This window comes from Podarcis raffonei, chromosome 7 (assembly GCF_027172205.1).
Source record: "Podarcis raffonei isolate rPodRaf1 chromosome 7, rPodRaf1.pri, whole genome shotgun sequence".
NCBI classification, from domain to species: Eukaryota; Metazoa; Chordata; class Lepidosauria; order Squamata; family Lacertidae; genus Podarcis; species Podarcis raffonei.
The window spans coordinates 57,137,501-57,151,942 of NC_070608.1; the positions used below are offsets into that span (position 1 = coordinate 57,137,501).

At 36.4% G+C, this 14,442-nt stretch overlaps 1 protein-coding gene across 6 annotated transcripts in view; it reads left to right on the forward strand.

The window, feature by feature from the left end:
- ATP9B (ATPase phospholipid transporting 9B (putative)) overlaps positions 1 to 14,442 on the forward strand; it is a 118,446-nt gene that overhangs the window by 71,882 nt on the left and 32,122 nt on the right. For all 6 annotated transcript variants that reach the window (XM_053396685.1, XM_053396686.1, XM_053396687.1 and 3 more), the window contains 2 exons: positions 7,159 to 7,319; positions 13,012 to 13,154. In XM_053396685.1, the coding sequence (XP_053252660.1) occupies positions 7,159 to 7,319; positions 13,012 to 13,154 (304 nt within the window). The remainder of the gene's footprint in view (positions 1 to 7,158; positions 7,320 to 13,011; positions 13,155 to 14,442) is intronic.

Sequence of the window (14,442 nt, forward strand, 5' to 3'; positions counted from 1 at the left end):
ACTTGCTTTCTAGACTCTGGGCATACAGACTTCTGCCTTGCAGGATGTTTTTTTACTAGAACCCTGAGGTCCACCAACCAGTCAGGTGTAAAATGGTAGCTGGAATGGAGATGGGTGACAACATACTCCTAGAATTAAGGAATGGGTCCTCTGAGCACATGCTTAGCCCAGGAATTTGTTTTCAGTCCCAGAACTGAGCACATAGTCCTCTCACACACAAATGTACTCTTGGTTTTCCCCCTTTACACATCATCTCGGCAGCTGGATTGTGGTGAGGGGCAGGGAGCCTTTTTGTTCAGAATTTTGCTAAACTACTAATAGATACTGATCTACAGTCTTTGCACTCCTAAACCTACCTACCGTGTTTTGCTTTGCAAAGTTCTATCTTATAGAAGTTAGATTTGCAGTGTTGTACTTCAGAGAAATAACTTACAGCTGTTCTTGAAAGTTAAGCCCCACTTGTGTGTAACGGCAGTTTCCAAACGAGATAACAGAAAAAGCTCAAGAAGGTTACTTGGCTGGAATAGTTCTGCTATTTCCCCACAAAAAAGAAGATAAACTCAACACAAGAAGGAAACTAATTTTGGAACACCTACTGCTGTTTTCTGTGGGAATTTTGGCATCAGCTGCTTAAATGACATGTTGACTCAACATGTTATGGAATGTTAAGGAACATTTCAATTGCTTGTTTTTAAATATATATATATATACAGTCATACCTCTTGTTACGTTTGGTTCAGGTTACGTCTTTTCAGGTTGTGTCCCATGGCAACCCAGAAGTACTGGAAAGGGTTACTTCCGGGTTTCGTCGCACGCGCAGATGTGCAAGATGATGTCATGCGCAGAAGCGGCGAATCACAATGTGCACAAACGTGTTGTGTTCCTTTCAGGTTGCGAACGGGGCTCCAGAACGGATCCTGTTCGCAAGCAGAGGTACCACTGTACAAAGTATAGGAACAGTCAGGCTGTGTGCTGATGCAGATATGGAGCTGAGAGGAGTAGGCAGTAGTTATGTGAGGAGTGAATATTTTTTGAGTGTGCATCTGTGTGAATGTGCATATATGTGAATACATGGGGAAGTATTTGAGACTGTGAAGGGCAAATGGCAAGAGAAGATATATTACACACAGAAAAAGAAGGTATTGCACATGTCAAAACCATATCCACAAATCTGTCTTGTCTCTACATGTATACATAGCAATATATTACAGTTTGACAACAGAGTTCTCTTGAATAACAAAGTGTACTGTAAAACATTTCAGATAGTGATATTTCCCTTGGGCTGTGGTTGTGAAGAATCCAAATGGAAGAAAAAGTTGCTCGCTTTATGAGAGACTTTGCAGTTTAAACTAGTTAACATCGTTCTTGAGTGCCCTCTGCTGTCTGAATTGGGCTATGCCTGTTTGTATCATTAACAACATTACTTATAAATGGCACTACAGTTTTATGACATGATAAAATTTTACATTTTAATACAGAAAACAAAATAATTTGCAAGAAATTTAAGAAATGGCAGCTGCTGCTATGAAGTTGGATCTTGACATTTTGTTACTCTTGCAAAGTATTTTAAAACATTTGTTTGTGAAACTATCCGGCAGTCAGAATTGTGAAGATACATATTTCACATATTGCTGCCAATAGATCTTTGCATGCCTTCAGTGTATTTTAATATATGTCATCCAAAGTAATGGTGCCATACTAAAACCATGTGTTTGTACTTCCCCAAAAAGCTGTTCTTTAGAGTCTGTACATAGATAAATGCAACATTTCCTTACAAACCAAATATCTCATATTATTTAAATGTTAGTACTATGCAACTTAGACTTAGTTCAAGATAGACAAAATACTACTGCAGTGTCCATTTGGTAATTAAACTGAACTATAATTGTTGATTAGAGATGTTTTAAAATGTTTCCTAGAAGATGATCATTTGAACAATTTACTTAAATTTCAGTTCTCAGTGCCAAAGTTGTTATTAGTTGTTGTTTTTCACATTCAGGTTCTTCTGCATCGTTAGCTTCTTGAAATCAAGTGCGAAATTATTAAAATTTTACCTTCCATGAGCAGTCAATTGTTATCCTGTACAAATATTAGAAGACTTGCAACAGCTTTTTACTTCTTTGGGAAGCATTCCCATGCTCAGTTATTGCTTTCCCTTGCGATTAAATAATTGTGAAGCCTTGGGCAAAATACAGACAATGACAAATAGATTCCCCCCCCCATGGAATTCTTATTTTAGGTCTTTTCCTTTGCTTTTGAATTTACTCATCAAAAGACAGACAGAGCTTTTGGACTGTACATGAGGTGTTGTGCGTAAATTTACATATTGTTTTGTATCAACCAAGCATGAAGTGAGAAGAGTTAAATAGAAGAGATGCACAAAGAAGTAATTGTCATTCATTTTGTTAATTAGCATTATAATCTTAATGTTAGTTTTTGCAGATTTTACTACCCGATCAGTAGAAGACTTTGTTTTGTATGAGAGCTGTCAGATTAATCAATAAACTTTGTCAGTTGATCTGACAGGAATCAGAGTTTTAGACTTCAAAATTGTAATAATTTGAAGACGCACAAATTAAAACTGGCAATCAAAAAAGAGAAATATTTTTCATGCAATTAGGTTATTGTAAAACATATTTGCAGATCACTTACAGTTTTTCTGTTGCACTATACTATACACTATGCAAACATTATTAAAACTTATTACTCTATAGATACTTTTTCTCTAATTGAACACCAGACTTGTATAATCTATAATATTTAAAATTGAAAATGAGATCAAATGGAAACTAGAAAACCAGTGTCTAACCATTTGTCTGGTCAACTGCATTGTATGTTGGCTTCTGTTGAGTATTAACTTTGAAAAGTAAAGCATTCATAAGCATCATTTATGCTTAATTCAGTTTTAATAATCAAACTATCATTGGATGTTACAATGCAAATATGGTTGAGAGTCGCTGCATGTTATTAATCAGAATCTCAAATGAGAGTAGGCGGATTACTCCTTTAGTTCTTGTATTAGGGTGGAATGGCACTAACATTCTTTGGATCTCCTGCTGACCTTTTAAGTACTTAGTGAATAAGGCTGCCTAGCTTCTCTCCTCAAAGCACTCGGGACACTGTAGTGGTGTTGGATTTTGAGAATCATGTTGTAATTAAAAATGGTTGCCTGTCAAAAAGTATTACATTGCAAAAGTTGCATTGTTAAAGCTATCCATTTAAAAAACGACTTACGATAGTTTTTATTTTACTTTTAAACAGTTATTAGGAATATTAATAAAATTTTCTTTATAATGCTGTTTTATTGCAGTATACTTTCATTTTAAATGCTTTGCATGTTCCTCTTTATTGCGCACAAAAACAAGTAATTATTTTATTTTGTGCTGTTTTTCAGTGACATATCATAATAGCACTACATTTCAGAGATTAGAACCCTTAGTCATTCAGTGATTTGAAAATTAAACAAATAAGACAACTGATATTTTCTTGTTTAAGCAGGACAATGCCATACTTACCCTTTATTGTTGGTATAAACCATTATTTGGCTGAGAACGATTAGCTATTTAAAACTTGCTACATAAATTAAAGAGAAGCTAAATGGATATGTGATTGTTGCCATTAGTAGCATTTTAGATTATACAGGCAATTATTGCGTTCATTATCCCGGAACAGCCCCTTTGCAAAACTATTGTGGTTGTCTTCAACATTATGTACAAATTTTCCCTGGGAGATTAAAATTTCTAGTGGCATATACGACTTTGTCATCACAGTTGTTTGAAACAAAACAAAATATTTTGATAAGGAAAATTGTTCTATAGGCATTGAAAATTGTAATAACTATTAAGAATACTCAGAATAAAATTTAAATCTATTTACGAATGAAGTCTTTTATGTTGTTTATGGTAATTTTAAATAGGATAACAGGTTTTTAGTCATAAAAAGATGAATTCCTTCTCTTTAGAAAGACAACACAAGACATGGAGATAAACAGCTTACAAGTTTTACATTTATTTTTCCCTTTTAACATGTATTAGAGCACAGGTTTTTTTGTGTGTACATAAAAATGATAAGGTAACGCGATAGACATATGACCATGGGAGAAAAGTTACCATGCATAGCCAATCACTTTAGCCGAAAAGACAAATTTGCTGGAGCAGTTGAAAAAGTGTTTACCTCTCAAACTTTTTGCAGTTTGTTTTAAAAGTTGTTTAAGCCTATTGAATAGACCCTAAGCTAGCATCCAAATCTGTCTTCATCAATTAGGAAAGTTTTTATCCTTTTGGTTATCTACATATGTGTATCCAGTGGGCTATGTATAATGTTTGGGCCCATAAATGCCATTTCTCAAAGGAAACTTTGTATTCATTTCTGTCAGGTTTTGTCTTGGCTTTTACAGTCTTTCAGTGCTATGATGCAGCAAGAAAAGTGTGAGGTACTGGTTATGCATATTGCAAGACAGTGATTCTTTATTTTATTACAAAAAAAAGACCAACTCTAGAAGGCCAGATTAAATCATTCCTTTCACTTTTTAATGGGATTTGGATGAATAGAGTAAAATATGCACTTTGCATTCATTGATAGCATCTTTAGGTTGAGGTAATTGAGTCTTTTTTCCCTGACTGAATGAATAATGACTTCATCTGATCCTCAGCGAGGCCTGAAACTTAGACTGCCTTTGTCAATGCAAAAAGATCTGGGCTTTGAAACATGCTCTACTTCCCTGGCTTAATTTTTCTTCATTTTAATCCAGAAACCTATTTTTCTCAATAATTCAAGCATAAACTATGTAGTAGTTGAAGCAGCGGAAATTGCAAGATATTTGTCCTCGTTGTGCTGCTTTTTAAATGCAGCTGATAAATCAGCCACTGTGGTCTTCAGCTGCCTAGTTCTCAAGGGAAGGAACAGCCCACAGACAAGCAAGAATGTTGGAATTTTCCAAAAGTATTTTAAATATAATTCTTAAACAAATTGTTTTTCCTCTTGAAGTATTGTACCGTGTTTGTCTCTCTGACGGGAGCTAAAGAGTTTTCTTATCAGGAATATTTCCCTCAGAGATAATTAGCCAGCTGTCGCCATAGTGTCATCTAGAAGAGCCAATCAAAGTATTACACTGGTCTGAAGGGCTCCTTGTGCCAATATGAACCTTTGATTTTGAAATGGAGGTATTTGAAATATAAATGGTAAAGGACTGTGGAGCAATTTTTAATTACTGTAGTCTTTTTTCTTTTCATTTTTATCTTTGAATTCAGTAAGGTTTAAATTCAAATGCTTTCTAAAGCAAAGATTTAAACTAATACCGGTGTGTAGGGGGAAATTTTACCTTCATTTAGTGCTCATTTTCTTTTATTGAGTTCTATGGCCTTGGCCATATCTGAAAACAAGATAAAAAAACAACTTTTTTGCCTTTTAGATTTACATCTGTCACACTTTGATGCATGCCTTTGGGATGAATAGGGGTAGCTGAAGCAAAGGCTGAGAGCTTCAGTGTGACAGTGAGTAGGGAACTATCTCCTATGATAGTTTCAGACTGCTTTCAGGGGAACAACAGCCATAGAAGAGGAGGCCTGCCCAGTTACAAATTAAATCCAGAAACTGAGAGCCTTCCATGCTGTCTAGGTTCACCTTAGTTCTTATGCTCTGAGTAAATGTTTGTTTAAGAGATTTCTTACCTGTACTTCACCATAAGGTCCCAGGGCTGGTTGCTTGCAACCATATAATTATACAACATAACAATCTAATAAAACAGTTTTAAAACAACAATGTAACAATGCCCAAAATATATGGGTAGAAACTACTTTATCAGAAGGCTAAAACCATAGTTGTGCAATTGTGAAAATTAAAAAATGCAGCTAAAACACAGAATTCAATTTCCTATGATTTTTTTCATTGTTCATTTAAAAAATATTAAAATACTAATAGGAATAAACATAGGGTTGCCATACGTCCAGAATTTCCCAGACATACCCTGAATACTGCAGTTGGAAGCAGTGTCCTGGCAAAATGTCTGAGGAAAATCAGGACGCATGGCAACCCATGTTGGCAGTGTTGTTTTAAAATGTGTTGGCAGTGTTGTTTTAAAATGTCATTATTTTGTGTTAGCCAAAATGTTTGAAAGTGTACAAGCAAAGTTTGAAATCTCAGAAGAATTAGTGTTGAGGGAGATGGAATAAGATATCCAGTATTCAGGAACAATGCTTCAGTGCTCTGCATTTTTCTCTCTCTCCCCCCTCCTAGTACCAATAGAACCAGAATAGCAAAATCTATGTATTAAATTATGTAAGGAGCACCTCATGCAAACATGCACAATTAGAATAAATAAAGGCAATTTGGTCTTTCTGATTACAAAATTTGAATTAGTTGCCACAAAATGTTATCTTCCTAATATCATGCAGTACATACAGCACTAGCAAATTGAGTTGCAAATTGAAAGACTTGTCACACGGTTGGCACTTTTTCATGGTTTACAGAAGTCTTCCCTGACCTGGTACTTTCCAGATTCTTCAGCCACCACCCTCCATGCGGGTTGATGGCCAAACCAGCTCCAGATGTCATGTGTTCTTTCCCTAGTATACTTCCATAAAAATGAACATCTGCAGGGAAGGTGCCTTCACACATATAGTTCTACGCGCCAAGGTTTCCTCAGGATCTGGGATCCTAACTGTCCAAGTTCTAGTTGTAGGTGGAACCTCCATGTATACAATGATGCACAAATGGCCCATCCTTACAGATATTTGTGCTGTGAACACAGACGTTAGGAGAAGTGCATGTGATGTTGCAGACAGGGGCCATCCAGCATGGTCCAATCCTTGCACCTTCGATGACATATTCAGGAGCAAACAATGCCCAAAGAGGGCTATGGTTACACAGAATTTACCGTGGGGAGTGTAACATCTATGCTACTCTTGGGAAAACATTTCTGAAGTACCCTCAGAAGTGATAGGGTATAGGCTTCGAAGCTTGAAAATAGTATTGACTGAGTAATTGTTCTGAAACCGACTTTTCTCACCTTCACAGTCACTCACATCGAGATTGGCTCAGAAATCTCAGATTGCAAAAGGAGTGGCTGTTTTTTCTATTTTTTTATACTGTATATAAGTATAACATTGTAGAAGTATTTGTACAGCCTAATAATTTCTGAATTTATGTTGCTTCCTTTAGGTTGGCCTGCTGGATCTTGAACTGAATCAACTGACCAAAGCACTGTTCTTGGCTTTAGTTGCACTTTCCATTGTTATGGTAACCTTGCAAGGATTTGTGGGACCATGGTACCGCAACCTTTTTCGATTTCTTCTTCTTTTTTCCTACATAATCCCTATCAGGTACGTATAAGAACAAGAGAGAAACACAGATGTCTAATTTCACTAAATGTAGCTTTAAAAAAACAAAAAAACCTGTACCTTCAGTTCTCATTGTGTGGGAAATTGATCTTATCAGGAAGCTGTAGTAGAAGGTACCAGCAAATCTGCAGATACTGAAGAGATCACTGTACCAAAAAACCATTCTGTTGTACTTGTTTGTATAATGTTAAATCTAGCTGAAATATTCCATGTAATAATCATATTACTTGCATTAATGCTTTTTAAAGGGTGTAATATTTGTATATCAGAAAATACATTGTGTATTTTAAAGGCTTGCTTGATTTTATTCAGGCATTCATAATTTATCCCATTCTTCTAGTTAAAGCATTGTGCATGAAAACATTTTTTACCCTCCTATTTAGATATCTTTAGTGTTAGGTTATTGGCCCCCTCTATATTTTAAAGTTAAATATGTTGTGGATTATGCTTGAGATCACAAGTAAATAAGATGTCTTCTGAATAGTTCAATTTATTAACTATTTAGTTATGCAAAACAAAGGAATGAACAGACATTACTGTGATCTTGTAATTTGCAAAACCAGCTTTCATTTAAAACATTTTACCTTGGTGGAATATTTCTCAGTAGAAAAAATCACTCTGGACTACTTAAAGGTAACTTATGCTACTGGTTGATATTATTCCTTTTAGCTCTAATTGTAGACCTGGTGTGACAGGAGTGACCAGCACATTAAAAACAATCAACACAGATTCTTGCTGTATATAACAAAGCTGCAGATAGCCAAACTGGACAGTGATCTAAGTGATGAGTCATTTTCCTCTGTCCACAGGAGTTGCAGAAACCTAGAATAAAACAGGTTTAAGACATGCATGGACCACGATCTGATTAGAATTCTTCTACCTCTGTAGCTGTTTGACAAAAGTGTTAGCAGACTCCTTGGCTTCATTGGGTCAATTCTTTAGCCAAGGTATTCCTCGCTGACGCCAACCCCATTTTCTTAGTCTTACACTATCTGGTGAAAAAATTGGTCCAAGAGCTAAATGTACCCTGAAGGGCACAAATAATTGAATGCATATAAAAGTAATCTAAAGAGGGTCTAATTTGGGTGAATGAGCATATTGGATTATTACCCAATACCTCTTTTCTGTGCCATGGTTTAGCACTGGAACTTATAAAGAAAATGCCTTTGAAATAGTGTGTCTTTCAGCGTGTATCTTTCCCTTAAACTGCTTAGTAACTAGGCTTCACACAAGTGGGATTAAAAATCAGGAGCGACAAAGTAGTAGTTGTGATTTACACAAAGCTTTAACTTCCACCAGATCTCATTTTAGAAGTTCATTCCTTTTAAAGTTCCAAGACTTTTTCTGGTGTGACCGGTGAAGATGGGAGGAGCAGCAGTGCTGCAAACTGGATGACTAAAGGCAGTAGCTACTCTTCAGACATGTAACTTTGGATCTAGTTATTCCTACTCAGAATATACCCACTGAAATTAATGGCCATAGGTTTATTAATTTCATTGGGTCTACTCTGAGTAGATCTTAGTAGGAAACTGCTGATTCACAGGAACAAACATGGCTTGGTTAGGTTTTAGGGCTTTTTTTTTTTTAAAAGAAACCCAAACATATGTTTTCTTCAATAACTATTGTTCTGGAATAGGAATTTCATTTGTAAAAATAATTCACACTGGACCTATTTCTGGAAAGTAAGGCATGATATGAAATAAGGTCTGGTACCATAATGATGACTAGAGCTTTATTTTTGTCTTAGTAAAACTTGTCTTAGTAAATTGGCTTGCTACTTTTTGCTACCTTTGGTTAATCATTACAAATAAATCTGTATATTTGTGCCTGTAATTTTGTGTGTCTAGAGATGTGGGAAGCTCTATGCTAATCATTTTAATACATCAATTCTTGGTCTGACTTCCTGTCCCTTAAAAAAAAAAGTTTTATAAGCGTTAGGAGTATCCAGATAAAGAAAACAAGTTTGTGTTTGTTAAACTATCAAGTGTCTCTCTAAAGTTAAATCACATATTCTGTTATCACAAATTCAGAAATGGAGGCCATATACACGAGCAGTATTTGAAATTCTTGATTTGGCACTTCAGGGATATAGAAGAACCACAATTCACAGATCAAGAGCAGACTGCCAGACCATGGGTATCCTCCCTGCTCTACCTGAGTCTGGCATTATGCATTTGAAATGATGGGTTTTCAGTGACAATTTTCATTTTAACTCAGCTGACAATGCTCTGACCACACTTTTCAGACTGTAATTATGATGCACAGTTTCCTTTAGATTACATCTTACTAGGTAACATAGTATTGGCATTACTTTTGAGTTGCCAGTTTCTGCATCATGAAAATGTGTTGCCACAAGGCTTTGTCTCCATTAGAATCTAGAAAATGCTGCTTTGGGGAGGTATTTAAGACTTCCCAAAGATTTAATAGTTATTGCAATGCTGTTGTGATGCTTAACCACATGGTCATAATAATCACGTGAAGTTGGCAATTGCAGGTATGGAATCAAGCATCTATGAGTGTTTCATGCACCATACATCAAGTTTTGGGCATCAGTAAGCAGAATGAAATAAAGCAAACAAAGTTGGAAAGAAATAGTTTTATTTGCTTCCCTTTTAGTTCTTTTGCTACTACAGGTCAAATATTTCTATCACAGCTCCCCTAAGGAATTTTATTTGGGCTAAAGGCAGCTGGAAGTTATTGTGCATGACACTACAAAACTATTCTAAGTAAATCATCGGGTGAAAGGATACTATTAGCCCATCAGGAGATCAGCATTCTGCAAAGCTGGCAAGGTAGTGACTAACAGAATAACAGAACATTATCTTAGGGCCTTTCCAGAGGACTTTTTTAGCACAGTAATTGCACAGTTAGTTGTTGCGCGGAATCCTGACACTCTTTCTCATTGTTGCGCTTTTACAGTTATATTTGCCCAGTGCTCAGAGTGTGATATTTTGTGGCTGGGGAAATGCTGTTTCCCCCATGCAGGTAACATGTTCTCTTCAATTGTATGGGCTCTATAGAATGCCATTGCATAAATAGAGACAAGTGGCGGGGGATTTCAAAGCAAATGGTTAGAGTACACACAATCCTGCAGCTTGTTTCTGATATCAGAAAACTTGCTTCCTGCTACATCTAAGCAGTCTAATACAGAACCAAGAATTCCAAACCTGCCCATATATATTGTGCCTAATTGACCCAATTTCAATTATTAGCTGTTGCCAGAACTATCATTAGGGACAAATTACATAACACTTCCACCCACTCCCTGATCTATATTTTTAAGGGATCTGTTTTATATTTATGTTGGTTCTTTAGAGTGAGGTGCTCCCCTGTTCTTTTAAGGAAAATGCCATCAAGATTGCCCACTCAGGAATGGGTTGCCATTTAGTGAACCCTTATTTATCTTGGTCTTTAAAAGCTGTGTACTCAAAGTTTCCAGTGTGTAAACACACATTCATTCTGTTTTTTGTTTGTTTGTTTTTAAAGCAAGCAGTGAACATTAACACAGCTTGATGCCATGATAATGCTAGCACCAAGAGGAAAAAATGTTTTTATAGACCACGAAGGGTCCCTAATGGGCACGAGTGTTGGATATCTATAAATGCTTCTCTCATTTTATCTAAGGCTTACTGTAGGGAAGATTGGTGAGAGACGAAAATATGCATTCAGTTTTAGACATATCCCAAAGTGTGCATGGGCATATAATGTTGGTTATAAAGTTGCCCTTTTTTCTGTACAGTATATGCATCTGGCACGTTAGCTTCCAATCATTCTCATCTTTTCAGCAATGAACATTCATTGCTATTCTGCTACTACTTGTCATTCATGTCAGTAGGCAGAACTTGACAGGAAGAGCTTTGGGTTTTTAATGTCTTCCCTCAGTCACTCTTCCTACCCGTTTCATCCCTCGGGAAAGCATTCTACAAGTGGGGAGCCACCACAGAAAAGGCCCGTTCTCATGTTGCCTTCCTCCAGAACTCTTGTGGAGCTGGCACACGAACAAGGGCCTCAAATGATGATTGCAGGGTCTGAGTCAGTTCATATGGGAAAAGCCTGTCCTTGAGGTATTGTGGTCCTGAGTTATTTAAGGCTTTATAAGTCTAAGCCAACACTGTGAATTGGGCCCGGAAATTAACTGGCAGCCAGTGCAGTCAGGCCAGAATTGGTGTTATTTGCTCAAACCATCTTATCCTAGTGAGGAACCTGGGTGCTGAATTCTGTTTAATGTCTTAATTTGTATATTAAGGTACTTTTATAGCTCTGTTTAGAGTAGGTAGTGTCTTGATAACATAAATGTTTTAAGTTTTTTGTATCAATCCAGTATATTTTCTTTTAATTGTTGAATGATTCTGTGTACATTGCGGCAGCCTTTGGCTATGTGCAATAAAACTGACTGACTGGGTGCTGAATTCTGCACCAACTGAAGTTTCTGAACCGTCTTCAGAGACGGCTCTACCTATAACAAGTTGGAGTAATCTAACCTAGAAGTTACCAGAGGATAGACAACAGTAATTATGCTATACCTGTCCATTTTAATATATATGTTCTGCTTCTATTTAATTTAATAAACAGTAGGTTCAAAGGAGAGCATTGCTTTAAGAAGATACTTGTTAATAACTTACATTTGCTACAGTATCGTGCGAGGAAAAGGCTATTTAATATGATGCCATCAGCGTGCACAGTGTTTTGCAAATCTAAAGCACCAATGTAAAATTCAGTGCAAAGTAAAGAACAGCATGAGGTGTGAATACAAATGCAAGGGTTAGAAGGGAATAATATATGGTTTCCAATTATACAAACTTAGGTATAGTTATAGTAGATAAGGGTTTGTGACAAAAGCGTCATAGAAGACAGAGGTTTTTAGTCAGTATTTGAAGGAAGTAAGGTGGTTGCATGCAAATGTTTTAAGACACAATACCAGGCAAGAAAAGGTAGAGTTGTTTCAGGGAGCAGGAAACCTTCAGCAGGCTGAAGTTTGTGGTACTGGATGAATGAAACCACAAGAAGGGACATGAGAGGATATAAGAGAGAGTGGTAAGGGCCACAAGGCAATGGAAGACATTGAAGGGTAAGGAGTTTGTGGTGGATCCACATGTACACACAAAGCCAACGTAGGTTTTTAAGGAGGGATGTGTGGGCAGAGTGACAAGAGGCTAATTGTTTTGGTGAACTGCGCACTTGCAGCATTGTGATTGTGTATGCAAACATGCTAAAAACTGAAAATGTGTTTATTGTGAGATAGATAGATAGATATATATATGCGCTCAGGATTTTCATCTGCCACAATGCCTTTATGAACCAGGACCTTGCTACAGCTTAACCAGAAAATATATCAGTGCAGTGGTCTAAGATTGAAATGTCAAGCACAAACACTAAATTGAATAATCTACTGATAAAAGGAAAGATTAGATGTGCCTAAATCCTGATTTCTGTGAGAGTCAGGAAGAAAATTTTCCTGGGTTGCATCCACAGTTAATTGAGTGATTAAAGCATAACTAGCTCTTCAAACTATTTTTAATACAATTTAAACACTCTTGCCTCTTGATATAAAGCTCTAGCTCATAGGACCATCAATTGCTTATTTAGATAAACTCCGCTATTGGTTTAACGTTTTGTTTACTGTCATAAAGAGTGAAGTTGTTAAACACAAGAGGGACATATGTGTATTTTTCAGTTTACGTGTGAACCTAGATATGGGCAAAGCAGCCTATGGATGGATGATTATGAAAGATGACAATATACCTGGAACAGTTGTTCGAACAAGCACCATACCTGAAGAACTAGGTCGTCTGGTGTATCTACTGACTGATAAAACAGGTACAACTTTTAATTGTATTCTGTGAATGAATGTTATTTATAGAATTAGTGCTGTTGACATATTTCCTGATTTGGGTGCCCCAGTCTAAAGGTTGTAAGATCGGTTACCTTGATAGAACACCTGTTACTTTAAGTTAAGCTAATGTTTTAACTATGTGTTTATGACCAAAGTCCAATAAAAGAGAAAAACGTCCCTTGCCTCTCTGTGGATACAGAAGGGTAATATGTAGAAAAAGGAGATACCATTTTTATGCTAAAAATGCTCACAATAATTATTTGTTTGCCCTATGAGATAGATTTACTGTTCCATTTTACAGGGGATGACTGAAAATGAAAATGACTTGCCCAGAATTTCAAACAAAATCTCCCATGCTGTTGGTCATTGCTGTTTTGTATTTAAACTGATATGAATAACACTCATCCCTTGGAGTGGCCATGGTTTAAGTCCTTTGCAAATATGTACTTCTGCATTTCCACAGTAGTTTAAAAGATACTTGGCTTGTGCAATAATGTGTACTGTTTCACCATTAAAATGTGGATGTTCAACTTAAAACAAATTATTGTGATTTTTAAAAAAAGACCACTCAGGTTAATGATATTTTGATGGGGTTGTCCCACTTAACCCCATCCCAAAAGTGGGGTTCCCTGTATCGAAAATGAGAAGAGAATAATGAAAATAGCTTGCAAAACACGGTGGCTCTAGCTTCTCTTGAAATGATTAAGTATTATTTGTAGAGTCTAAGGAGCATTACATTACTAACATAATTGCAAGGTAGTCCTTTGTATGATTGTAAATTGGGTTTGTGCTTCATCAATAAGCTTTTTGACAAGAAGCGTCCATCACAGTGGCTCTCTCATTTGCCACAGCAGAATAGAAAATGAAGTATCCCAATAATTGCATTATAGTTTCCTTATTGTGGGACAAGAAAGCAATGTGGTATAATTAGGTTTGATTGGAGTGCATGTTTCCGGTAAGATCTGAAATTAATGATGTTGCTATAGTGACACATCTGCGGCCACCAGTGCGTGAAACATAAAGTAATTCATTCGACAAGAGAAGACATCTGTTAACTGCAAGGATGCAGAGCATATTGACACTGACCAGAAATACTAGACGTTATGTGATAAATGAACAAATGATGCTGAAACAGGAGGACAGATAATTTGTACTTAATCTGCTGGGAGAACTTTAATCTTCTCACTGGTTGCATTTGACAATACCATTGTTTAAAGAACAATGCTGCAGAGAACTCATAAATTTTAAAACTTAACTCAGGGTGCAGCCTAT